Source organism: Caenorhabditis remanei, chromosome II (genome assembly GCF_010183535.1).
Source record: "Caenorhabditis remanei strain PX506 chromosome II, whole genome shotgun sequence".
Lineage (NCBI taxonomy): Eukaryota > Metazoa > Nematoda > Chromadorea > Rhabditida > Rhabditidae > Caenorhabditis > Caenorhabditis remanei.
Window position 1 is genome coordinate 7,580,873 of NC_071329.1, and position 27,991 is coordinate 7,608,863.

Sequence of the window (27,991 nt, forward strand, 5' to 3'; positions counted from 1 at the left end):
TATATTGAATACAGAAAATGTTAGAGAGAGCCGGAATAGAGAAACGGAGCAGGAGATGGAGAAGGAGAACGAGAGAATGAAGGAACGACCCGTGTATGTTCCAATGTTTCACCAATATTGTGTGTTCAGAAAATTGACAGATAAATTAGATTACTGATTTTGCGATTTCCCCTAATAGTACAAAGTATAAAGTAATTGACCGGTGGCGCTGCCCGCTACGATCGTGTTGAATGATGTAGATTTGACAAAAAAATAAACAGAAAAACACACACACAAAAATAAGTGAAAGTGAAAAAAGAGGTAATGGACCACAGAAGGATGGGATGACAAACAATGCGAATAACAAGGTGTAGAAAAAGGTTAAGTTTGAAGAAGAAACCCGCGTGGAAAACTTCTAAATTCCAGCGCCAGCGCGGAGTGGTGTAGTTTGAACTAATGGAGATGGTTGTGTTGGAAGGTGTTGCTGAATCGTCTGATGGCGATGTGAAGGGCTAACGAATGGTGCGGGAGAAGATGTGGACGGCTAAAAACAATTTGAATAAACGTGATCCCAGACAGGATGCGATCAAGCACGAACTTTATCAGGGGTTGCCGTAAATGAGGAGAAATTTAACATCCGATTTACAGGTGCTATTGGCCTGTTGACCGCACTCGGTTTTCTGAATGGTGTCTTCATCGTCGTTGTTGGAGTCGGCGAGTCAGGAACAGTGGGAAGCTGCGAGGAGCTTCCACCCATCGATGACAGAGAAGCTGACGATGGAGCTTGTGACAATGACTTCTGTTGTTCCTCTTCAGCCGAAGGGGTTTGATGCAATTCGGACAGCAATTGACAAAGGGCATGGGAGCTTTCTAATCGGGACAACGCCAGCACACATATGTGGGATTCGTGACGGCGGAGCTTTCTGAAAAAAAAAGTATAACTTGTATATTGTATTTCAAAAGTTAACTTACTGTCTTCCATCAGATGAGTATCTTGCAAGATTTCTCAGAATAAGACAACTCGTCAACCGGATGCTCTTCGTCACTGGTCCTTCAGGCTCCTCAGTGAGTTCACGAGTCAAAAAGTTCAGAGCGTGTCTTCTGATGGCTTCATATGCTGCATTCTTAGCGTATCCTGGATGATTACTCAAGTCACGTGGCACAATATCCGGACGTTGCATAGGTCGAGCAATAGCAGTTCCATCTCTTCTCTTTTGAGCACCTAATTTCAGTTGTGTCTCATTGCAATGCGTATCTTGTATATGAGTGATGAGTGACCAACGATTACGTGGTGTTGGATCACAACATCCATTCCAGCGACACAAAAGACGGAGATCCTCTGCTACGTGATCTTCGGATAAGTGCTTGAGAACATGAGAAGAGGAGGAATAGTACAATGAACAGCAATCCCAATCACACATGTAATCGGTTACCGTCGACGCGACAGGGACACATTTTCGTTTCGTAGTTTCAAGATCAGTGGATACTTCTTTTGAAGCCTCCTCTTCTTTTTCCTTTTCAACTTCCTCTCCTTCATCTGTTTCTTTCACTGAATCTTCCTTCGTCTCTTCTTTATCTTCTCCTTCTTTATTCCCATTACATACTGGATCTCCATTCATCTTCTCCAAATCACCATTACACGCAGCCGCTACCGCAACAATATGAGCAGCACGACTTGCCACAGACTCCTTCTTTGGTTTCGAGTGTCCGTTGCACATTCCGTTCACTTTTTCAGTTTCTTCTTTCATGTTGTCCGATTCGTTCTGAAAAATTAATTTTACTGGTTTTGAAACATATTCTTAAGGTTGTTAACTGAAACTGAAAATTAAGTAGTGAAAATAAAAATGAAGGAGATAAAGGGATTCAGGAGCTAAAAATCACCACACTACTCGTTGCGGGGTGTAAGTGACACCGGAACCAGATTAATAAAAAGAAACTGAAAGAAGCACACACCACAAACTGATCGTGAATCTCAATCGACACTTCCTTTCCTTCCGTTTGAGTATTTTCGATTCCGTCGAACAGTTCTGCCGCTTTGATCGGTTCCTGACACACTTCAATTGTTCCGTTCGTCATCGGATGTGCCTAGAAAGGAAAAGAGAGGCATTGAAAACCCAGTAATTTCATGCGACATGCATTCGAGACAACAGAAATTCAAAAATACCTTTTCTTCTTTCTTCTCTACATCAGAAGATGGAGCAGCTACATCTACCGACGATTCTTGCTGATCCTCTACTTTCGGTGTCTTCTCCTTTTTCTCTTCTTTGTTTTGTTCAATGGTAATCTTCGTAGACTGCTTAGACTGCTCAACTGGTTCAGTAGATTCCCTGAAATGTCTCTAATAATTATTATTCTCAAAATTTCTCGAGATAAACATACGTTGCGTGTCCATTAACTAACACACCATTTTCGACAGGTGGTTCAGGCTCTGACATCAACATTTTTCTCATCAAAGGATTCGAATCTACTTGTGGTGTGGGCATCGGTGTTTGAGAAGAACCTGCTGGAGCGAGACGGTGCGGCCGAACTAGGCGAATTCCTTGAGCGACAATCATAACCCCGTTTGGAGCCATTCGAAAATTCACATCCGGATACAAGTTCTTCATAACTCCACTGAACATCGCGAGACTTCCACTCATCGAATGATACAGATTTCTGAGATCATCCACGTAAGCAGCATACAGCTCTCCACGTGCAGTCGACATCGCTGGCTCAAACACACAGTTTTGTTTTATCCACCTCTCTGTCAGCTGTTCAAGTTGACTGTCTCCCGGGGTAGCAGATGGAGCAATCGGACGGACGGTAATATTTCCACTGCGACGATCGAACCTCAATCCATTCGATTGGGGATATCCACCTTGAGAATGATGTTGACTATGTTGTTCTCGATTCATTTGCTCTCTTTGTACTTGTTGAAGTGCAAGATTATTCTGTATAACTTGCCGAACAGTCATCGGAGGTGCTTGTGCTGCAGGAGTTCCTTGATGACTCATTTGTTGATGATGATTATGCTGTGGATGGTGATTGTGACTTGGGCCTGGCTGCATACGAGCATTCGGATGATGTCCTCCTCCATATTGTTGATTCATTTGAGGGTGTGGCACTTGATGAATTTGTGCTTGCTGGGGATGGGCAGCGGGTTGTTGGAAATTCGGTTGATACTCGACAACTTTCATTCCAGCTAGACCGGCAGGACCGAATGAGACAGCTTCCAGTGTTGCCATAGAGACCAATTGTTGAATTGCTTTCGCCGACTCGGACAACATATCACAAGCGGCGTCACCCATTTCCGAGATTTGGTAGAGGCATTCGAGAGTGTAGACACACATCATAATGTCTTTCACTCCGACAATTTCAAATATATGAGCTATCGTTTCGGGCTTCAACCAGTCACAAATGATTGATTCGTTGCCTTCGAAACCGCAAAGGCCAGTCAAAATTTCCAAAGATCGTATAAGTTTGAACTTGTCCATACTGAATATTCCATCAGTGATTATGCGAAGTATTGCGTGTTGAGAAATGTATACCAGTGTTTTGTCGGCGAGATCGATCTGAAATTTCAAAAATTAACAATTAATTATTGAAAAATAAATCATTTCAGGTTTCAAAGACTCACACATTTGAAAAAATGTTTTCGTGTGAAATCTATCAGGAAAAATGTTAATTTATCGATAACTCACATCAGTTGCCAAGTTACTAAGAGCATCAAGAGCAGCAACATAAAGCGGAGACCATTTGCAAGATGCGCACATAATCAGGAATTTCATAACCGGCCATGTCTTAACAATAGTGACTCGATTGGCAGACTCAAATGACAGGTTTCGAATTATCGTTGTGACTTGATTGAGACGCCAACATCTCGAATCTTTTACATTAAATGCGTTGGAGACGGAAGTGAAGAATTCATCGTCGTCTTCAACGTATTCTGATTCGATTTCTCGATCCAAAAACGTCATTAACAAATCCAATGGAACACCAGAAGACGCCCAGAAGCTTCGGAAGTTATGGCGTGTGCTTCTTTTCCAGTCTTGTCCTAATTCCAACATTGTCTTGTCATCTTCTGAAATAAAATAATTTCAGAAAATTCACAAATAGAATTTTGCGAACAATCTACTTTTTATGAAGAAAATCAATATATTATTTTTTGGTTAGAAAAAACTTACCATCATAGACACCCGTATGCGCAACCAGCAAGGTAAGAAGTGTCGGTGCATGACTTATTCTCAATTGTTTCGGACCCGCGTGTGATAATAGCATACAGACATTCATTGCAAAATCAATTTCATTCGGTAGTCCTGATATCAACGATTTTGTGAGTCTGGCATAGTCCGGATCATTGATAATTTGTCCTCTTTCATCTCTCAGTTGCTGATCCAAATGATTTCGATTATAACTGATCGGACAGTCATTGGTGGCGAAGAACGATGTGGCATTTCTCCCACGACTTCTCGACATTTCATTATCCACATAATCATCAACATCGCCGATAGTTTCAACTTGTTCGAATTTTGATAAATACCTCATATAGATAATTTTGATAGCATGATCACCACACAAAATATCGTCTTTACAACCAAACATCTCTGCGATATCGGACCATTTATCACCAGCGGCCACTTTTTGCCAACCACCCAATGCCATCACGGTGTCGTAAAGACGATAGAGATTCACTTCGACTCCTTGAACATGTGGAAGTTTCAGTTGTGCATTCCATCGCCTTTTATAAAACATTCGGAGACTGTTGTAGAATTCGGCCATCTTTCTTTGTTTCTCCGGCGGATCTGTCAATTTGTCAATGTAGAGCTCTAGCTCGGATTTCCGTTTTCGACTCTCCATTTTTCTGTGTGTGGCTCTGAAAAAAAAGAAATATAGAAATATTTAACAAATTATGAAGAACGGAGAAGTAACAACGGAGAAAGACTTTTATCTGGGAAACAAATCACGAAAACTATTTTATATGAAAACTTTTGATTGAGAGAACAAAAGGTAATTTTAGAGGTAAAATTTAAATTTTATGGAAAAGCAGCTTTTCAAAAGCTTCATATTCAGTTTATTTTTGAGTTCAACATGTTAAATGCAGATGTTTAACGAGTGAAATTCAGACATGCGCACAACACCACGGAGCGGGAATTCAAAATTAGAGAGATTTTCATTTCATAGAAATTCTATGTTTTCACTCAAAACTAATGTCTTGGAATATAGAATGCAATAACTTGTCTAATATACTAACGCAAATACTAATCTCACATTGAAGCTTGCAGCACCTTTGCGACGAACAAAAACAACGGAAAGCAGATTGAATAAACAGCAATTGGGGGATAGAGGACAGGTGGTGGTAGTAAAAGCGATTCTCAATTGGTAGTCTGGTCTTCTCAGAAGTAATCATCTTCTTCTTCGTCAAAAAATATCAGACTGCGGTAGCCACAACTGGTATTTCACGCCAAGGTGTTGGGTACAAAAATTCGGATGTGAGATTCTTATAGGTTTCAAAATGTGTGAGAGACGCAGACATTGGGACTTCTCCCCGCGAATTTCAAATTCACTTGCTTTCATTTCTCGTCTCTTTCTTCTTTCAACTGGCACCTTCTCACCCTACTGCGACTCTTCAAACTGTATTTTTGTGTGAAAGCGGAAAATGAACAGATAGAGGAGGAGAAGGAAAAGAAGAAGGAGGCGGGGTTGGGTCAGTGGGAAGAAGAGAGAAGCGAGAGAATTATTTGAACGCGTGCCCCTACATATGAATGCGACTAGCGGGGTGGCGGTGTGGGGCCCCGCCGTGCTGATACGCGGGCGAAGGGCGCGCGGGCAACAACCGCAAAATTCAAATACCTGCACTGCAGCACACCCCGGCCTGCGAAAAAGAAGAAGTAGGGAGAAGGGAGATTGTAGACTTCAGAAACGGGTTACGAGCGCTGCGTGCGTGCGTCGCGGTCCAAGGAGGAAAGGAACAGAGGGGTAGTGCAGGCCAGACCAAGCAGTGAGTGTTTTGTGTGTGCGTGCTGTGTGAGCGATTGATCGACAGACCGCGAGAGACAGCAGGCAGTCAGGGAGGCCAGGGTCGCTTGGTCATTGCTTTCGTGTGTGTCTCCGTGTGTGTGTCCCCCTTTTTGTCCAGTGAAGAGACGGAGAAAATACGCTCTGTTGCAAACGCTTATTATACCACATTTATATGCCAAGGCACGGTGATTTTTTCGCTACATTTCCCGTTGACAAATTTTCGCCCCATGGTGCGCGGAAAAATGGGCGGGGCTAAGGATGCAACCCCGCGGCACAGAAAACTGAGGTTAAATAATTGCAGTAGAAGTGCAGACAAAGTGTTATGAAAAGTGTTCGTTTGGAAACAAAAAATGGTAGATAACTCAACAATCGTTCGAAAAACGAATTTCTGTTATCAAAACAGAAAGTTTTAACTGGAAAACATCTAAAATTTGAGATTGCTACTGTATTCATCTGTTCTTCGGTGATAAGAAGCGTAAAAAGTGCAATTCTATAATCAATTCACCTTCTAATTACGTTTTCAAGACATCTGGAAGATAATCTGATAAATTAAATGTTGTAAATTCTAAAACATTTACAATCACACAGGAGAGATCGTACAAATCGTGCAAAATGGTGAATCATGAAGTAACGGATTGGGAAGAAGCAAATTGGGAAGTGAAGAATCGCGAAGAACGCTTTTTCGCAAGTTCCAGTGTTTGAAAGAAACGAAAAGTAAATAATGTTCAGTTTAGTTTAGTTATTTAGCTTTTAAACGCAGTTTTTTCAGGCTGATTTTATGAAAATTTGCTTCGCGAAAATTTTCCGGCACGACGGTACATCGAGTGAAGTTCTCCATTAAAAGTGTAAATAATTACATAATACACTTTCAAATTACAGTTTTCTTATTTCCGACACTGAAATTATCAAAAAAGGCTTCTTCTCGATTCGCTTCTTCCAGATCCGTTTCTTCCCGATAGACCGTTCTTTCCCGATTTGTACGTTCTCACACAAGAACAGTTTTTGTGAAAACAAAATAAAAAATCTCCATGATTCTTCATAAAACGGCTGAAAATGCTCCCAGTCGTTTGAAACATACTATGGTTCATTTCAATCCCACTGAATTAGATTTTTGGACGATTTTCGTGACTTTTCCATTTTTATTACTGAGATCTCACAAAAACCTGAATAACTTTTTTGACAGACTCGTTCTGAAAAACTGGAATACAGATTTGAAATCAGTGGAAAATTTCCGTTCTAGTGATATAAGTCTCGACCCATAACTCCATTTCTTTCCCTAGTTAAATTACACGTAAAAGCTGAGCTTCTTCGTGCGCTGCCTCAAATCTAGGCCATTTCAAAAACTAGGCCATCGGGTTTTAATTTCAGAAGAATCTCGTTTTCTATATGAAGGAGTTATCAAAATGACTAGAATTTTTTTCTACAGAAACTAGATCTAAATAAAAATTTCCTATGGAAGGTTTTTTTCAATTTATGGATTCTTTTTTTTTAAAACCTCATCAAAGTTTGTGGAAGAGAAATTAACACTGACGATTGTGACTTCAGAAGAATCTCGTTTTCTATATGAAGGAGTTATCAAAATGACTAGAATTTTTTTCTACAGAAACTAGATCGAAATAGAAATTTCCTATGGAAGGGTTTTTTGAAAATTTTGATTTTAGTTTTTTATATAGCTGATAAAAGATTATGGCAGAGAAAATTACACTGCATTGTCCGGCGGAGCGCATTCGCCTCACGGGGTCGTGGCCTAGCGAGAAGCAAAAATATGGAAGAAAAACCCAAATTTAATGTAGGGAAAAAATCACCGTGCAAGGGAACATCTGCTCAACCGGAAATTTGAAACCATTCGACTCCAAAAATAGCAGTTGAGGAGGGCACTAAAATAGGCTTAGGCCTATATAAATTTTCAGGTTCTAACAGAAGTATGTTAGAAATCCGGTTTTCGATTCAATTTTCAACAACTTATTTTCTGAAAATTGGTTCTGAGAACGAAGGATTAAAAACTGAAGCATATAAATATTTCTTGACGAACTTCAGCAGATTAATAACTATTTTCAATCAATAATGCGATAGTTGATTATTATGAATTCATTTTTATCTGTGCATGAGAAGTCCGCGCCGCACTCACGCGGCAGCCACGCCCATTTCTTGCGGCAGTGTTCAAAAATTGAACGCAACGTTAAAATCGGGGTGGGCGTGGCCGCCGCGTGAGTGCGGCGCGGACTTCTCATGCACAGATAAAAATGAATTCATAATACATTTTGGAAACATGAATTTTGACATTTTTTTGCGATAATCATTAAACGACTTGAAAAATAAGACTTATTTTGAGTTCAAAAATGCTAAATATTTTGACTTGATTATTTGAGAAAATTGATGAATTTCTATACTTTATTTCAATGATAAGACATAAACATGCGAATAATTATGAAAATTCCAGAAAAAAATGCTGGAATTGTGTGCGGTGGAGCACACATTCCTGCCAGTAAATTAATTCAAATTTTCAGGTTTCGCGGGTATTTTTATGATCATTTCGAAAAAGAATTTCAAACTTCAATCAATTCAGAATCTAATAACTTTATTCTGTGGAGAAATGCGCTTTGCGCCATCAATCAAAAATACAAAAAAGAGTAGTAAAAACATCTAAAAAATTTAAAAAGAGAAGTTATTCACTATCTCGAACTCGTTTGTTCAGTGGGACCATTTCATTGGATTTTCCTTTCTCTCCATTCATCATCTTCTTGCTGTCAAACAACATCTCATCGATTTTATTGAATGGTTTTTCGAATGCCAATGAGAAGAAGAATGCAAGAGTGTAGGAAGCGAATACGGCTTCAACTGTGTACCGAATCTGAATTTTTACGGATAAATTGAGAAATCTGAGGAAAAGTTGACATACCATCTGCACAAAAGTTGTAAAATGGAATGGTTGGGGTCGACTCAAATTGTAAATCTGCAGCATAATGGGGTGAAGCAAGTAGGCACAGAATGTAATTTTCGATAAAGGAACAAAAAGTCTCCATGAGAGAATTGTGTCAACTGGGCCTCCATTTCCAGTTGTACACGCGAATACAACCCAGCCGAGGGCTAGAGCATATGCTGGTGTACCGAAAACAGTGTAGAGAATCTGGAATGATTTGATCAGACAAAAATGTTAAATAGAAGAAATCAGTAATTACCTCCCACGGCTTCGAAATATCTCCCGTTTTTGCAAACCAGAACAATCCAAAGACTGCATATAGTCCGAGCACAGTTGAGCAACACCATCCAATGAGCACAGTTTTCGGTTCCAGTTTAATTTTCAAATCTTTTTGTTCACGAGAAGTCCAAGCATTCAGAAGATAACCCACAACAACACCAACAATGAATGGAGTACATCTGATATACGGTCTCACGTATACATCATTCCAGTAGTCGTTGAGTTGGTGAACTCTGAAAACATCTTTCATTTTTAATGCCTCTTGAAAACTATGAGTAGATATGTCGCACTCTGACCTACATCTGAAGTTTGGCAGTGAGAATCGGTGCTGGCGGGTATCCTTTTATGAGAGTGATAGCTAGACGAATCAAAGAAGACAGTGCAACAAGTCCACCTGACAATCCAAGTCCAGCTTTCATTCCAAATTTCAAGAAGGTGATTGTGAGAAGTGGCATTAATACCCAATGGAATTGCATGTCATTTGCCAAGTACCATGTCCATCCCATACACTAAAACATTAGCAGTAGAGCGGACATACTTCCTTGAGAACTCACACATTCTTTATCTTGCAACAAAAAGTTGTTCATATAGATGAAGTTAGTCCACCAAGCAATACGGCAACCCTGTTTCTCAATTGGTCTCCAGAACGGACCGTTTGATACATAAGAGAAAAGAGTGACATCAAAAAGCATGACAACAGCGTATGTCGGTGTAATTCGACAGAATCTTTTCCAATAGTACATTGGCCAAGTGATGAAGTTGAGGGCACTCAGTTTTGGTGGATGATCGGGATGGGCTTTCATCGATTTTTTGAAGAATGAGAAGGCAGCCAACATTCCACTAAAATATTGCACTATTGATAGGTGTCTGCTTAGTCCCCCAGTGTAATCAAATACCTCAAAAAGAAGAAGGAGTCAACTGCAAGTGGAGCTTGAACAATTATTTGAGTATGAAATTGTTTTGGGAAATTGATCAAAGTAGGTACAAGATTGTCCGTTGTCAAAGAAGTTCCAATGTAATAATAGGTGTGACCCAGAATAATCCAGCACATACTCAAGAATCGGACACCGTGAAGAGAGTTGATTTCTCTGTCGTTTTTCTTGGATTGCAAGATTTCAGAACCATTTGAATACATCGAGAAAGCTAGGATGAATTTGATGAACCAGTCTAAAAATGTTTCAGAATTTCAGGTGCTACAGTGTCCTTAAACTCACGTTTGAATGCTTTACTCTCTTCTGCTTCTTCTGGATTTTTCGCTACGATGAGCAACTCGAAAAGGGTTCCAAATGCAACAAGAACCACTGTTGCAATAAGGAAATACAATGCAAACATAGCCAAACTATTCTGACTCATAGCATCGGAATATGATTCAGCACGACATTCCACGTCTACATTACAAACTGATTGGGTGCCAACGGCGGCCTCGGTGGCTCTGATAGCTGAAAATACTGTAGCTGAAACCTTGTAATAATTCATGGATTACCAAAAGTCAGCATTCGTTTCACATCATGGTTTGTACATGTATTTGGCATACAAACTCCAAACTTGAGAACGGGAAAAAGTGCAAAGCAAGAGCCATCATCAGTCACATTTTGCACATTCTTCTCACTAAAAATATTGTTCAATAGAGCGCATTTCCCTCATTGAAATTCACTCACTAACAATGACGATCTGGTGCTCCGGACATCATATTTCCAAAATATACTAACGGATTGTCACGCTCATATGCGTCGATGGTAGCCAGGCAGTATTTTCCTTTCCATTTTTGGCTGAAACAATATTTCAATGTTTCAAAAGAGCTCTATCTCAAACTAACCCTTGTGCATTTTTCACAACATCAATCTTCCTACAAGTGCTCCAGGATCCAACCCATAAATTATTTCCACTCATAATACCAGCTGGAACCTTTCCCATTGCATCAAATACATTGAATATCCAATGTCTTTCACTCTTTTTCTGCTGAAACAGTGGAGTACACTTGCAATCCGAGCAGTTCTTGTGCTCTTCCACATGAGTTGCATATTCCACTCCAGTCCATGCCAAATGCATCATATCTCCAACACACGCTGGAACAAAGATAGTCTATCTGTGTGTCTGTTTGTCCTCTCACCCATAGATATATCAAATTCTCTCAATTTCTCCACCATCTCTACTGCATATTTCATCAGTTCCAGATTTCCCTCCTCAGCTCCATCTCTATATGCTTCTGCATAATTAAAGAAATGCCGGAATACATCCAGATCCAATATCAATTGAGCATCCGAATCAGCCATATATTTCGAGAAAACCGATCCCATAGCCTTTGTATCAGTCTCATCATAATCCAGTTCTTTGCTTGAAAACAACGATCCATCGTACTTATAGCTGGATTTCGAATTTGTTATTGTGATTACTGAAAACTTTTTTTCAGTTACTCAATTTTCATTCTTTGCAAAAACCTACATGATAAAAGTAGTGCCACAAGAAATTTCCACCTCCGAAAATTACCCATTTTGTGGTTCTGAAATTAGAAAAATTCCAATAAAATCCAAAGTATCAAATAAAAAATGGAAAAAGAGCAACTAAAATTTTTACACGATTGTTTGAGGAATAGTTGGGTGAACAGATTAGACGAATAAGTGTCAATTCAAAGTGTCGTCGGCGTTTTTTGCTCCAAAAGTTATTAGTTATCAGTGATAAGATAGACAGTGAGAGTGAGAGAAGGGCAACATATTGTGTGTGTCTCCATCTAATTCTCTCTTGACATTGATAGGAAAAAGTAGAGAAAGAACAATTAGACCTTTTGAGAAAGTGCAATTATCTGAAAATGAAGAGGGAGACGGGGGAGGTATACTGTAGAGATTACGGTAGTTGTTGGAGACAGAATTGTGTTGATTCGATGGAAAAAAATGAAGTGAAATAATCAGATGTAAATGATGAAAGTTCGAACTTTGATCCTAAATGATTTAAGATAAGTAGAATTTTCAGTTTTGAAATTTCTAAAATTCTTCATTTTCTGAGCAATACATTTTGAAATACATTTAGAAACAAAAGCTTTCAAAAATGGTTTTGGTTGAACAAAAAGAAAAACCGATCAGTAAGAAATTTGACATTTTCTTATTTATAAGAATGCCAAATACTGTTCATCTGTTTGTAGTGTTTTTTATTTGATCGATGATGTGTTAGCTGGAAAACAAAAAGTTCAAGAAAGTTCAATCATCTTCCAGATTTTAATAGACTGAATGGCTGGAAAATGCTTTGAAAGTGTTAGATTCACGAGGCAAAAACGGAAGCGATACTACCAGAAGAAGGGTTGGTTAGACCGTAGTACTACTGACCAGAAGAAACGTTTCCGCTTACTACCTTACTTCTAAAAACTTAGGAAACGGACCTTGAACTTGAAAAAAAGTTGTAAACTGATTGAAAAAGTTGAAAACTGATGTTGTTGATGACTAATTGGTATGTCTCCCGAAGAGTGGTGTTGAATGCATTGTCCATGTTCTTTCACTCTCTCTTTCTCTACCATCTCCGCACTTTTTTCAACTCGTTCCGTTCGTTTGATAGAATCAATTGAAGGTTAGTGAAAAGGTGCGAGACACTCGGTCCTCTCCCCTTTCCGGAATACCTCATTTACAACACACTACGTCTCTATTAATTAGGGGATTTGACGCTCTGGTGAACACTCGTTTTCGAAAAGTTTGATGGGAGAAAAACGGAGAAAAGAAGAACTTTGAAACAATTTATATCTTCTTACACCCACAAAAAATAACTGTTAGCAAGTGTAGAAAAAGAGAACGTGACTTGACGTATTGCAAAAGTAATTGGATGGGAAAGGTGTGATTGTGATTGGATTGATAAGTGAGAGTGAAGAAGAAGTTGGAGAGAAATAGAGGTGGAATATGATTGAAGTTTAATTGGCATTTTGATGGAGATACAACAGACAATTGGATTGTGAAATAACACAACTTTACTTCAGATGATAAATGATTCGTTTCGTTTGATCTTGGTCAAGTGTGTTGAATTCAACATTGGGCTTGCCCAAATGGTAACAAAATTCAGGATGGCTAATCAGCTTCTATGAATATTCCAGGCCAGTCCAACCCAGTCAGTCGCCAATCCTTCGTTTAAGGTTCCGAAAGTGGACCAGGATCTTGCCCTCAAGTCTATCTTCATTCTCAAAATGAAATGATTCGTTTAGGGTATCTTCCACATCATCATTACCTCTAAAATGAACCTAATACCGATGTATTTGAGAACAAAAAGAGTTACAGGAAAAGTACATTCAAACAACTAAACTTGAACCACTATAACTTCAATACGGTGATTCCGAAGTAACATTAATTACAGAAATATGTTCTTCTCTAATTCTTCACCGCGTTCTCTCCAACTTCTACAAATTCAGAATTTCTAGAAGCTGAGTGTTTCATTATGATTGCATAATATTAAAAACCCATCTACAAGTCATCGATTTGTCCACAAATTTCAGAACACAATTTCTACATAGACAGATTACAAAACAGCTGAATACTCTTTCTCCAAAATACTTGTCTGATCTTCTGTTTTTATTTTGTAAACCTTGATTGTTACGAGCTGAAATCCTTTTGACTAGCTCAAAGTGTTCTTTTCTTGTGTATTTTTCAGAGACATTCCGTCGACGAGTTTTAGTATATTGTCCTCAGTTTTTTCACAGGAATGATTATTCAATCGTGATGCTTATGTTCTCCCAGCGCCAATTACAAGTTAGGGATAACGGTTTTTTCTAGTTTCTTCAGAAGTGTTCATCACATAGTTGTGTCACAGAATAATATTTGTATTATACATAATTAATACTTATAGTAGTTGTCTGAAAAACAAAAATACAAATATTCCAACAAAAAAGTCCCTAGGGTCAGTGCCACAACCAAAACAAACAAAAGCTACTTGTTCTTTTGTACATCTTTCTCACTTCTTACTTGCTCATGCTGGTATCAAAACCACTTCAATGAGAACTGATTGCGGATAATATTGTTTTATTCCAGTTGGAGTGGAACACTGAAATAAGACAGTATTCTGAATGAAGTTTTGTAGAATTCCGCATCTCATTTGAATTCAATATCTAGAAGGTGAAATTTAAAAAAAAAACATTTCATTGAACTCTGTTTTAGTAAAGACTGTTTCCTCAATAACCCGGTAACAATGAAAACATCAAATAGCTCCTGACAAGTTACAATCAAACTACAACATGCACTTCTTCTCTCTTTTTCTCTTTTTTCTTCTCCTATTAATCTAAAAACTCTCTGATAAGAGAAGAGTTCTTTGCCTCATTGTAGTCTCACACCCGTTTGCGTTGTATAAAAATTTTGTGGCGATCGCTAATTTCTCCATTCCACTCACTTCTTCTTCTCCTCCTTCATCAGATTCTCTGTTTCTTTCGTTTCTCTCTAATTCTCTTACTCTTATCAATAAGATCCGTGTTTCTTATCACTATCATTGATTTTCCGTTTTCGGTTTAGTTTTCCTTTTTCTGACGCTATAAATCATACTTTTTCATTTTTTGTCTGTCTCAACTCCGTTTTCATCGCAAGATAAAAAAAAATTTCAATAAATTTTCAGAATCAAAATGACTTTCAAATCGGATGTTGTCTTCGAAGAGATCAAGGAGAGAATCCAGACCGTAAGTTGTTTCTCAGACCCCGATACGGCTGATATTCATGCATTTCCTTTTCAGGACAAAGAAATGGTCAAAAAGGTCGGAACTTCTTTCCGTATGACCATCGCCGGAGCCGATGGAGCCACAAAAGTCTGGACAATTGATGCCAAGTCAGACACTCCATATGTGGGAGATGACAGCTCTCGTCCAGTTGAGATTGAGATTAATATTAAGGATTCAGACTTCATCGCTATTGCCACCGGAAAACTGAAGCCAGATCAGGTAAAATTTTAAACGAGGTCGAAGGATAAGTATACGATTTCACTGGATAGCGTAGACCCTTTTTCATTCAATGCCACTTTCGATTCTGTTCTGTTTCAGGCATTCATGCAAGGAAAGATGAAGCTGAAGGGAAACATCGCCAAGGCCATGAAGCTCCGTACCATCCTCGACCCCAAGATGCTAAAGGCTAAACTCTAAATCTCCAATCGACTCGGTTTCCCTGATTCCAACTCTGAAAAATGTTCCATCTCCCTTGGAAAATCAATAAATGTGGCCATATATAGATAACTTTATTGTGTGTATTTCATTCACTTGTTAACATTCCAAAAGAAAAGATTTCAACACCAAGAGGCGTTCTTCAGGCGGGGACATACGAGAGAAAGAGAAAAGGTATTCGAATACTTTTTTGGTCTTTTTCAGGGAAAGGGATAAATTGTTTTTGATGATGGGGGGCAGTGGTATGGTAAAAAAGCAAAAGAATATGGGAAGAGTTTTGGAAAGGAGGGACACAAAAAGAAAAGAGGGAATTCAAAATTCCAGTTCCGGGGAAACCATTTTGGGGGAAAATTATTGGAAAATGGGAGGGATGAAGTGACGATATTTTGGAAAGAGGGGAAGGCGGATTGATTGAAGAAATGAAGGAAAAAGAAACTAGAGAATTGATGAACTATCCAGGAATTTGAAATTATTCCTGAGCCACCTGGTTGTTGACGACTTGGATTCCCGTCAATTCGAGGTCTCCCTGGATTTGGAGTCCGGCGATGTCGTGTGGATCAACACGATGAGCGTATGAAGCGAATCTCTCTCCGTTGACGAAGATCTGAAATCGGAAAAGTTAGGATTCAGATGTCTTATTACACGTGTACGTCCTTCTAACCTAGATACCTACACCTACGCCAAAAGCTAAGCGGATTAGAACTGCATTCTTCTCTAAAAACGTGACTCCTGTCAATCAAGCTTTGAAGAAAAAACCGTCAACTTCTTATCAATTTTTATCACATGGTGTGTGCTTTGTTTCGTTTTAATTCTCACTTTTTCTCCTGACCACTATCGAAAATAGACTAGAGGGGCAGAGTCGACTTTACAACTGTCAACTGATTCAACTCACTTGGAAAGCGAACTCCTCGTTTCTGATTTCCAAATCAAAAGCTGTGAGACGCTCGAATGGATTCTTTCCCTCGCGTTCCTCGTTTCCCCACTCTCCGTTGACGAGCGAGTTACGGACGACACTCTGTAAGAATTTTCAGCATGTTTCACTTCAATTATTCATCTCGTAACATAGGAACATCGATCAAAAAACAACATAAAATTATCAAACTCTAGGCTCAAAAAGCCAAGAGATCCAGGGCCAATGTGTTTGATTTGAGGCCGAATCTCCAGGCTAATCTAGCGTAGACATAGAAAACAAACCTCGTTGGATTCAATAAAAGGATCGTAATCCTTCTGTAAATGTGGTTCAATTTTAGGAATGAGTCGTTTAGGATGAGAAAAGTTAGAACTGAACATAGGATAGTATCCCCCAATTTGAATAGTTTCCCCCCGTTTAATAACGAAAGAGATACGCCACAAACACAATAACCAAAATAGATAAAATAGATAACTTCACAATAGGAAGAACCTACTCCAGGGGTCGGCTTAGCGCACATAAATCCGTTTGCCTGAAAAATTTGGGGCCTAGTTTAAGAGATTTCTTTGGTTGTTTAGAATCTAGAAAAAATCATTCAGAATCTGAAAAACGCTCACCTTCTCGTCGAAACGTGGGTTGAAGTGAAGAGCAATATCTCCATTCTTCTTCAACAAGTTGATGTTGAACCTGAAATAATGGGGTTCAGAGATGTCAATCTGTTTTGAACTCACTTCTTAGCCTTCTTCTCTGGAGTTCCATAGACGACCAAGGTCTTTCCTGGAACCAAACCATCAGCAGCAATTCCGCTCTCGTATGGGACTGGCTGAAAATTTTATTTTCAGCTTAGTACTTTGGCCTCAGAGCTTCAGATGAATTCAATATATTATAAAATAGCTTACATAGTACTTTCCTCCCCATTGAACGTGATTGAGAACAACATCCCCATCGATCGACAAATGAGAGACCGAGTTGAGTGGGATACGGTGTTCGAAGTTCTTCACCTCCTTCTGAAAATAAATATTCATTTATAAATCACTTCCTCATTTCCCCTCCTTCCCGAAAAACATATTTTAGTGTTGTTTTCAAAAATCTCCAAGTGTTTATAATTCTCTCCCTTCCCCACATTTGACCCTCAGACCCCACAACTTCTCAAAAAGATTTGCGACAAGTGAACGAGAAAAAAACAAATTCTTCTCTTCCAGAGCCACTTTTTTCTGCTGAAAGTTTGCCCGTGAAGCACGACAAAAATGACGAAAATATGGGGATTTGAGCGACAATTACGATAGTTTTTGCTGCTTTTTTTGCTGCTATGTTTGTGTCTAATAATTGTGGGAGCATGAAGAGAAAGAGAAAAGAAAGCATAGATCAAGAATCGTAAACAAATTTCTTGAGAAGAACCGGAAAAAAAGTGGGTTTTATAAGTGGGAGGGCAGTAAGATTATGTGTATCTACGTCATTCAAAAAGTTCAAAGTTTGATCATTGTTTTTTTGATAGAGCTTGTAAAATAAATGGATTCGATAGGAAAGATTATTGTGATCTTGGTAATTTTCTGACAGATATGCCAATGTTCGGCTGATTCTTATAGTTGTGGCAATTTCCAACAAAAAAGTCAATATTCGCCTAGTCTCCAATCGTTCCTAATGAGTCCCTCGTTCAGAATTTCCTTCTCCAAGTTCACATTTCCCTAGACAACTGTAACCTTTTGTTTTCGCATTTCCAGTCTATTATCCATGTGTCAAATCTCAATTTCCTCCTCCACTTCCATTCCAAGAAAAAACAACAAGCATCTCAATCTATCAACTAATGTCAATTTGAGCACGCCCTATCAAGATATGCACTTTTTCGCCATTCCAAACATTTCCTAATGTTCCTTGTTTTTGTTATTTATCGTTGCCCCACAAACTCTTCTTCTTCTTCTTTTCCCGAATTCTTATTCCAAATAAGGAAGGAAAAAGAGACGAATGAAGAGGAACAGAGCACCGCCCCGCAAAAACCAAAAAACATAAATGATGCGTCCGTGTGACTCCATTTTTTGCCCCCATATCTCTCTCACTTGCTCCGTTTTTTTCTCTTTTTCTTCTGTTCCAAATCGAAAAACTGTTCCCAGAGGTCCCATAAATGTTCCAACAGATTTTGGAGAGCCACACTGAAGAGAAGAGCTCTTTTAGAAAGCACTGATGAGTTTGGAAATGGCTAATGGTGTCTCTCTTCTACCCGGTAGCACACATCAATCGGACTGGAGAACAAGGAGAACAAAAAATTGGGAAAAGAGGTTATGATGAATATTTCATTTCGTAGGTTTTACTCTCGAAACAAAATGTGCCAAAAGCGACAAGAAATTTGTGAGGCGGAAGGGATCGGAGATCGAGAATCACCCACTGCCACCACTTCCTTTTTTCGAGCTTTTTGGAGTGGTCAGCCGAAAAGCTCATCCCGTCTCTGGGTCGCCTAAAAATAGCAACACTTTCACATGGACTTTTTGGAGAAACGACTTTTGATTGTTAAGCGATTGGAGAAGTTCTCTGAGTGGGTGGCTGGATTAAATGAGGAAATTTTGCAAGGAAAGTGGTTGTTTCCAGGTCAAGAAGAAATGAGAACCAAGAGAAAAGATTCAGATTATTTACTGTTTGGTATAGTCTCTTCAGAAAAAATTCTAGAATCCGCTATAGTCTTGGATGGTTATAAATAACCGAAAGCTAGATATGAACAATCATTTTTCATGAATAATCTAATTCTCATTTTTATGAAAGCCCCAATCACATTGACGCAGTATCCTAGAACTTCTAGAATCTTCTTGTTTTTCTTTAAAATTGATTTTTTAAATAAACAGTTCCCCTGATCCCTTCCCCTCCCACGTTCAGTTGTTTTCTCTCTGAACCTGCAGTTCAAAGTTCTAATTTTTGAAATGGCTATCCCTTTTGCTGATTTTTGAGAAGCGATGATAGACGGCCCCATTCGAAATGATGCGGTGCTTTCTTGCCTCACACCTGTCAAACCTCATCTCATCATTTCCGCCGATTTCTTCAGAATTTTTGAAAAAAAGAAGAAGAAGAATTGAAAAAGAGTTCGCCCAATCTCTCTAGACACTTTAGCAGTCTTTTGTTTCACTGAACTTCCAATAATTATCCATTGTTTCTTGAGATTTCTGGTGGAAATTCAAGTCGCCCCCAATCCTTTTTCAAAAGTCTTTTTTCTTTTAAAAACTCAACTATTTGGTTGTGAGGAATGAGTTCACGGGGTCTCTACAAAGATCTCTCTGGGGGAAAAACGACTAAGAATTTCTGACGTTTGATACCCTGTCAGAAAACTTTTAACCCCTATGCACTTGATGGGTCAGCAGTCGAAAAGAAGGGAATGTGGTCAGAAAATAGCAGCCCGAGACTCACATGGTTGATCGAAACCTGGAACTTGGAATCGTGGGCACGGATACGGATGTCGAAAGCTTCTCCCTTCTTGATTGGGTTCTTGGCACGCTCTTCTTTTCCCCAGGTTCCCTTGGTGTATGCGTTGTAGACGATCTGGAATATATTTACAGATGGAAATGAGTATATTATATCAAAATTCAAGTTTTAGATTTTTTTAAAGTAAGCTCTGTAAATTCAGATTGACCAATTTAAATACGTTTAACCTGGACAGACAGCCAGCAAAGACTGTGCTTTTGGAAAATTTCTCAATTGGTGGCCTATGTTTCCAAACATGAAAAGTTAGGCCATACTTCTTCATTTTCAGAAGAGCTTCGCTGGCCAAGAGCCTGACATAACCTTCGTGGCTATCTCAAATTCTAGGCCATCCAATCGAAAGATCTATTTTCAGAACCTCAAAAACTTCAAACTGAGATTTCTATACATGAAAAAACAAGAAGGAAGAATGGTGTTTGTGTTGAAAAAAGAGCATGCACATACATATAGAGAAATAGGTCTATTCGGTGATTTGGGAGGTTTAGGGAGTCCATGTATAACATACAGAAACCTACACTTGATCTTAGCGTTTTTTCTCGCTGCCACTTTTCGAATATGATCTGGAAACGGTGGAAACGGGGGTATGTATCACCTGATTCTTTTTGCTGCTATCTATTTTCCAATACCCGATCAATCATTTTCTCGGCTCACCACGACACTTTTTGAGAAACGACTAGAGGTGGGGAAGGGGTAAACATCATCAAAAAGAAATCAAGAGGAGAAAAAGAGAAAAGAAGGCAATTTCCTGATGTCTGAAAGCTAGAAGGGTTCATGAGAGTGCCCATGAAGGTCCTTCCTGGTCCCCATTTAACTCTTCCTATTTCTATTTGAACCCATTATTTGGATGAGGGAAAAGGGTGTTTTATGGGGAGCTCTATATGGTTGATTGAGCATTTGATCGGGCGGAAACCTCTCGTTTTTTTTCAGTTTTGCTCTTGTTTTAGTTCCGAGATGCGGAGAAAAAGTTCATAAAACAATTGGATTCTGCTTACCTTTCCCTCGTCGAAACGAATCGAGAGATGAAGTGGAACATCGTTTCCAGAGAAGTCTGGAGAGTCCTTGTGGAGATTGATGTTGAATCTGGAAATGGGAATATCGGAGGATTGAAATAGGATAGTCTGAAGATCAAGACTTTATAACTGTATATTTTTTTGAGATTGAGCGATTTTAAAAATGTTGTTCAAAACTGTTTTTATTCGCTGAGTTCATTTTGAAATAATGATCCTTAGTTTTCATCCTCTGAAACCTAATAACTCACCTCTTGGATTCATCGATGGTCTTTCCACGAATGATCAGAGTCTGTCCTGGCTCGATGCGCTCGGTGAGCTTCGAACGGTATGGGATGTTCTGTAATAAGACATAAATTTATTCTGGGAAGTTCGTAATTGTTTTTTGAGACTTTCCCTCGAAAGGAAGCCGCTCAAAAAACTGGAATTGGACAATACAGTACTGCAAAAACTTCAAACTAAAAGGAACTGGACAAAGACGGACAAACTAAGGGAGACACTGCAATCTAACTGAAAGAGAATGTTTTCACCTTCCTCGTAAAGAAGATGAAATCCATTGGAAATCAGAAAAACCACGTCACCACTGAACCTAGGTCAAAATAAGGACGAAAACTGAGGAGTGTGTTTAAATTTTTCAAGATCGCATACGATATATTTGGCGCAATGCCAAACCGACGGCATATCATCTCCGATTGTTTCGTAGACCGTGCCTAGGGGATATCCGGACGATGTGCTCGTTGAGCAAGAGCTAGATGTGGAACAACTCGGCAGACACGGCGGATCTTTTTGACACTTTTTCTGATACTGTTGAAGCCATTGCTTGGGACTCAGTTGACCGTGGTCACCAAGTCCCAAATTGAGATTCTTGATCGACAACAGTTTGACGGATTAGGAAGAAAAGAATATTAGAATAAGATGAAGAAGGCGACAAAGTTGAATTTGCTGGGGTCGAGAAAAAGACGCCTGAAGAGAAAAAATGCTCTGGGAGGGCGGCTCTTACACAGAGACACAGAAAAGAGGGAAGAGCCCTCCCAAAAAAATGGGGCGGAGTCTTCTGGTTTCTCAAGGGGAAGAGGCTACTATTGTTTTGACACTTGGCCACTTGCCAGCTGGATTGAAGAAGTTAAAGGGGTTGGAAAAAAGACAGAGAAACGAAAAATACACATAAAGTGTGATGTGACTTTTTGTTGAAAAAGTTGGACAGAAAGTTGGAAGAATGTCTCGGAAAAGATGAGTACGAATGTCAACTTGTTGGACGGAAACGATTTCGGAAGTTTGGTAGTTTATAAGAAGTACTGAAGATTCCGAATGGTTTGGGAAGTTGGACTGGGATACGAAAATTGACAGAGAGAATGGGTATAGGATGGGACAGATCAACGATAAGTGAGCATAGAATACCCAGTATGCAATGTATATCTAAATTTGCGAAATTAGGTTGATCTTAGCAGGCCTCATAGTCAGCTGTAGTAAGAATTCAGAATTCTCTTGATGCGTTCGGGTAAATGTTTGAAAAAAAACTACACTTTGCAGTTAGTCATTCTGAAACTAACACCATTCCACAACTGAAATTTTTTAGAAGGAGACTTGACAGCTGCTTTTTGGTGAGCGCCAAAACTTCCGATTCGTCCATAATCACTAAGTTGCGAAACGTTACTGTTGGAAAGATATGATTACTAGACTACACTCTACAAAATATTATCACTGGAGCGTATTTAACCTATGAAAAATCTCTTTAACTCGAAAAGAAACTTGACTTGAAATTGGAGAAACATTCGAAGAAGAAGGGGAAATCCTCAGTTTCTTTTTCCTCTCCCCATTCAACTTCCGTCCAGATATATTGAATTACACCCGGAATTTCCGTTTCGCATCTGATTTTACGTAAATGTTGCAAAGTTGCAACAGAAATTGATATCAAGTGGACGATTTCTGTTTTTTTTGTTGTCTAAAAACGACAACCCAAAAGGGGTAAATTTTGAAAAATGAGAATAAGACATGAGCCATTGCGCACGAAAAATCTAAGAGAAGAAGAGTAACTGAGCTGAGGAAAAAGAGCAAAAGGACATAAAATGTTTATGGAAATCGGGGGCGTCGTTGTCTCCTCGAGAAGCCAGAAGAGCAACTTGTCTTTTGTCTCCGAAACACAAAACTGATGGGACACAATTTTGAAACGAGAGAAAAGTGTCCTGAATTAATTTCAGTGCACTTTTGGGATTCCCTAAAAAGTACTGTCGTGAACTCCAAATTCCTCTTTCAAGAAGTTCTGAAACTTTTCGCAAAGTGCCCAGAGATTTATGACGTGGTGTGGGTCACATATAACCTAAAGAAGGGCTGAGCCCTATGGGAGCTTCAAGAAAAGAGATTGAGCCGCTCTGGTTAAAAATAGACAACTGAACGGGGAAGTATATTTGGGAAGAAATAGGGAGTATGTGAGAATGTGGAGAAAAGTTGAAATATTGGGGTTGAGAGAGTGAAGAGTTGAGTGTAGGATGAACTTGAGGGACGGACAGAATGCGGTCGGAAAGTCAGAACGCTTGGAATTGAGCACAGAGATCACGAAGTCTAAAAATTGAGCTAATCTTGAGATCCAAACTATTCGATTTTTGAAAAATATCTAAAAACCTAAACTGTGTAGTGCTCTAGACTCCAGGCATGTTCCATCAAATACCTCGAATAAATTATAAAAAGCCAGTGATTCTGTAGCTCATGAGATACTAGCTGATTCTGGTTCAGTATAGTAATGGTGAACAAGTTAACCTAGATGGCGAGGTATAGAGTACGGATTCACCTTATTGAAAGAGTATTGTATCCATTAAAGAGACCACCGAGACTGTCGTCTTGTAAAATTATAGCGACTTCACTCAAAAACCGTATGGTTGCTGTCGTTTTTACCAGAATCCCAAGGACTAGCCTAGTAGATTACGGTAGCCGGCTGAGGCTGTTCCATCACCGACTCTTCCGTAAACCGTGAAATCAATCTTCCCAATCCACATGCTCCAGATGCTCTGATTAATCTTCCGGAATCTTGATATTTCAGATTCTTTCCAGATTTGTCATCCAATTCAATCCAATCTCTGATGTCTCTGCTTTGCTTTCCACTTCCACCCCCACAAAAAACACATCGAATCCACGCGTCCTCCATTGTCTTCAACCTCAATAGAAAAGAGCTCCAAAGTGCTCTTTTTCGGCTCAAGACTCCTCCAATTTTATGGTTCATCAGGTCGATTCAGCTCTTTTTTCCCCAGTTATTTTTAGACTTTTCTTGTTTCCAAAGATTTCAGCCAAACTGGATAAACAGGGAAACGGTAATGGGTCAAGAACACGCGAGAACTCGAGAAGGAAACTAGTGGAAACATAGAAACAAGAAAAACAGATTAACGAAAAAACAAAGCAACGAGAAGAAAAAAACAAAGACCGGAAGGATGGCATGCTCCAGAATCCAGAATTCAGAAAAAACCACTTACATAAGCTTTAGAGTCGGCCATGATTTGCTCACGAAGATAGACGGGCAGTCGGACGGTGGACCTGGAAATATAAAGGTAATATGAGTTAGTGAATGATATAAATGATGAAGAAATAAGTGGGGAGTGACCTACCCATGACCTCTTCCAGCTTTTACAGTACCACCTTTACCATCAGAACTTTTTGATATCGCTACACTTTTTGATCTACTTCGAAACATTTCGAAACTTTCGTAAAATTGAAATAAGTACTGTCAGAATATGGAGGGGTAAGAGTGTATTTGTTTGGAGTTTGAAGAGGTCTATGTGGCTATGATCATCTTTCCTTTATTTGAACATCATAAACGTTTTGAAGAAGAAGAAGAAGGAAAAGAATAAGAAGAAGGGAGAAGAAGAGTTTAGAATAACATAAAAAATGGTATATTTGATTGATTTGTGACAGAGTGGAGGTGAAAGAATGAATGGTGGATGCGAAGAAAAGGGGCGGGAGCTGGGGAGGTATGATTCATTGAATCTTGGGAACGGAATGATACGAAAAGAAAGGGGAGGGGTTGATAAAAATGCAGATTGAATGGGTTTTTGGAGGGGCGGAATGTGGTGATAAAAGCTTTTTTCGATCTGGAAGTTTCGGGAGCAAGAAAATGAGGGTTACTGTAAGTGGGAGAAGAAGAGAAGAAGAAAAGAATCGTACAGTTGGAGGAAAATAAGGAGAAAAATCATCTCAGGGATCGGCTCTAGGGATTCAATTTGGAGAGTTGGATAACAAAATGGAGATGAGGTCACAATATCTTAACTTGGGCTTGAACATCTACAATAATTAGGTGATTCCCAAAACGGTTGCTACTCGGTTTTCAAGGATTCTCCTATGGTCTACGGGGATTTGACTGCGAAACTTTAATTAGTTTTAGAGAAAGATCCAAGGCCAGAATATATCTAGAGGTGTTAGTTGGCTATCTAAACTTATTCCAGGAAAATGTGGGTGAGAGTTCAACAAGTTCACTAATGCCCAGTAAAAGCTCACTACACTTCATAACCAATGGCTTATTTACTCTATGAATCACTGTTCTAAACGAAACGAATAAACTGTTTCGAAAACTATGTGCCCTAGGAAAAACAAGAAAACAATGTACCCTGTATGACAATATCTATTACTCATCATAACAATTTTGTTTATGTCGAAATCCTGAAAAATTTATTCGGATAGGAGGAATTGGGTCTCTGAAAAACCTATCGTACGATGTTTTCAGAAAGCAATATTTCTTGGGGGTTTTCAGATTAATAAAAGTAGTACCAGTCACAACATGCAATCAAACTTTTTCCAATCCAAAACTCACATTTTTCTAATCAGAAAGTAATAGAAATATCCGTGATAACCCAAGTGAAGTTAACGAGTTAACCAGGTGGCTGCTATTGCTGCCGATCTTTTTTGTTTACCTCTTTATTTTCTCCTGGTTATTGCTATCAGAGATATATCATGGGAGCTAGAGAGACGCAGGATGGAAAAGAAGTTTACAGTACAAATAGTTAAAAGAAGAATTGATAGAAAGTTGGTAGAGGAAGGACGGGGAAAACACTTGTCATGATTATTTTTCATTTTGTGAAGAGATTTGAGGGCACATTTTTCAATCCTACAGTTTCATATAGTTTAGTTTAATCTTGCTCGTCGATTGGTGTGATAAAAATAGACTTTGTGAACGCCAGAAAAGCTTCACAGTACCATGGAGATCACGAGAAACGGCGGGATTGGAAAGAGTAGGTAGCAGAAGCTGAGAGGGGCAGATTTCTGGTACGTGTGCTATCGGAGATCATCTAGGTTGTGATTGAGCAGATATACAAAAAAATAAGAGAGTAGATCTAGACAGTCTTATCTATTTTAATTAATAATTAAATTCGTAAGCTTTTAAATCACAATCTAACTGAACCTTCACAGACCAACTTAATAAAACAAATTTCAAAATAAGATCAGCTCCCGACCTACTTATACCAACCGTACCAACTGTACAGAAAGCCGCCTCGACAACTTCCAGGGCGGAGTCTCAATTTCTCTGTCCTATGTGAGAAATGTATATACATCTATCTTCTGTTGCTCTCCGATCACTTTTCTTGCTCCCATCACTCAAAAATTGCCAAGGAGCAACAAAAAAAAACCGAAATGAAACGTTAACGAAGGAAGAACATATGAGTCAGTTGTGAAGTGAGAGAAAAAAGATATTCTATATGTTTCCAAACCTTCTTCTTCTTTTTCTTCTTCTACTTTTTTTTCTCTTTTACTTTTTTCTTTTTGGTTGGTCTATGTTTTATGAGAAAAAAGAAGAAAAAGTTTCAATTTCGGTTCACACCTTGGATCTTTCTCCTCCCTCAAGAAAAATATGGATGACAACTTTTTTGGAGAGGGAAATTAAAAATTGGAAAAGAAAGAAGAAACTAAAGAAAAGAAGAAGAAGAAAATAAAATTGGAAAAAGGAAGAAGAAGAACAGCAACAAAAAGAAAAGGTGTACTAATTGGAAGACAGAAAACAAAAGTAACAGTAAAATGACTGTCAGCAGAGAAGAACTATTTTCGAAATCTGGGATTTTTCTCATTTTATTCACGGGGACTGTAAGAGTTGAGTAAAAAATGCAGAATTTCATAGAAAAATCAGAATTTGAAGAATTTTTTAATGAATATAATATTCACAAGGTGATGACTCACACTGAATCAGCAAGTATTTTGGAATCTTAAATACTCAATTCAGAAAAAAAAAACTGAACTGAATTCAACATAGAACCTTCTAGAGGAAACATCGAAATACAGAATACTGACCGAATTTTTCAGACTTTTCCAATTTTTCCAGACACCTCTCTCACATTGTCCTCAATTCAAAAGACTCTTGATCTCGGAAGAAGTGACAAAAAGACAAGAGACAAGAACCCATAAAAATTGGTGACTAAACGGAACCATTGGCCAACGAGAAGAAGAAAAAGAGGAACATGTTTCGTCTTTTAAATGACACTTTTTCTCAACTATTTTCAACAATTCCAACGCGTCAAAAAACAAAAAAAAACCTCATAAAAATGCGACACAACACAAAAAACAATACCCTCTCGTTTTCGTTTTTCGAACGAGAGGACGAAATAGTTCTACTCGCTTTCACCAATATATTTTCAGGGCGTTTCATGCCTTAAAACCGGTTTTTCTGTGGCATTTTTGGCCGGTGGGGTCGTGTGTCGTAACTATTTTATCAGTTTTTGTGTACAGGGGGTACCCAGGTACTTATGGTTGATTTGTTTGGGGGGAGGGGAGAGAAATGGTTGACGTGAAAGTTTCAAATTCGATGTGGCAGCGGATTCTCAATTTTTCAGATGACGTGGAAGCAAGATTTAGAATACATCTTAGAATCTCAGAACATTGGATGATGAACTAATAGATTAAACTGCAAAAAATAAAATGAACTAGCTGCAAATCGAATTCAAAACTTCCACACCACCGATTTCGCACTGCAAAAAAAACTGCAAGGTCCTGTGCGGATTATGAAAAATGCAAATTTCATATTGGCATACGTGTACATGCATACATAGATACTATTCATTTGGCACTCGATTGAAATGAAATGAAAAAAGAATTGAGGGATCAGAGAGAAAACGAGCAGAGAGATGGACAATTTCTGTCCGGAAAAGTGGAGAGGAGAGATAAAAGAAAAATGAAAACAGAGAAAAAAAATATAAATAAATAAATACAGATGATGAGGGTGGAGGGATTAGGCAAATTCAGTGAAATGGAAATATGGGAAGAGGAGAAGAGGAGAAGAGGAAAAGAAGATAGTTCCACGTCATCAGAGAGTACAAAGATGGCTCTGGATGGTAGCGGTAGTTGAGGGGGTTGAAAATTACAGTACT

The 27,991-nt window shown here is 38.8% G+C and overlaps 4 protein-coding genes across 4 annotated transcripts; 1 reads left to right on the forward strand and 3 right to left on the reverse strand.

Moving 5' to 3' along the window:
- Nucleotides 1–394: 394 nt before the first annotated feature.
- Nucleotides 395–4,815, reverse strand: GCK72_005141 (uncharacterized protein; the record flags this gene model as incomplete). The annotated part of the gene is made up of 8 exons (XM_053725052.1): nucleotides 395–523; nucleotides 578–902; nucleotides 952–1,742; nucleotides 1,933–2,064; nucleotides 2,144–2,306; nucleotides 2,359–3,530; nucleotides 3,660–4,039; nucleotides 4,143–4,815. The coding sequence occupies 8 exons, from the start codon at nucleotides 4,813–4,815 to the stop codon at nucleotides 395–397; spliced, it is 3,765 nt and encodes a 1,254-aa protein (XP_053589246.1).
- A 3,826-nt stretch (nucleotides 4,816–8,641) lies between these two features.
- Nucleotides 8,642–11,666, reverse strand: GCK72_005142 (uncharacterized protein; the record flags this gene model as incomplete). Its single annotated transcript, XM_053725053.1, has 12 exons — nucleotides 8,642–8,827; nucleotides 8,876–9,103; nucleotides 9,156–9,408; nucleotides 9,476–9,684; nucleotides 9,730–10,015; nucleotides 10,072–10,342; nucleotides 10,390–10,614; nucleotides 10,659–10,783; nucleotides 10,834–10,944; nucleotides 10,992–11,241; nucleotides 11,286–11,567; nucleotides 11,618–11,666. 12 exons carry the CDS (start codon nucleotides 11,664–11,666, stop codon nucleotides 8,642–8,644), a joined length of 2,475 nt encoding a protein of 824 aa, XP_053589247.1.
- A 3,087-nt stretch (nucleotides 11,667–14,753) lies between these two features.
- Nucleotides 14,754–15,263, forward strand: GCK72_005143 (uncharacterized protein; the record flags this gene model as incomplete). The annotated part of the gene is made up of 3 exons (XM_003116852.2): nucleotides 14,754–14,807; nucleotides 14,862–15,065; nucleotides 15,165–15,263. The coding sequence occupies 3 exons, from the start codon at nucleotides 14,754–14,756 to the stop codon at nucleotides 15,261–15,263; spliced, it is 357 nt and encodes a 118-aa protein (XP_003116900.1).
- Nucleotides 15,264–15,750: 487 nt separating this feature from the next.
- GCK72_005144 (uncharacterized protein) lies at nucleotides 15,751–24,336 on the reverse strand (the record flags this gene model as incomplete). The annotated part of the gene is made up of 12 exons (XM_053725054.1): nucleotides 15,751–15,885; nucleotides 16,174–16,296; nucleotides 16,809–16,878; nucleotides 16,923–17,014; nucleotides 17,091–17,198; nucleotides 19,579–19,710; nucleotides 20,643–20,730; nucleotides 20,909–20,997; nucleotides 21,306–21,521; nucleotides 23,578–23,799; nucleotides 24,119–24,179; nucleotides 24,251–24,336. 12 exons carry the CDS (start codon nucleotides 24,334–24,336, stop codon nucleotides 15,751–15,753), a joined length of 1,422 nt encoding a protein of 473 aa, XP_053589248.1.
- Between the last annotated feature and the right edge of the window lie 3,655 nt (nucleotides 24,337–27,991).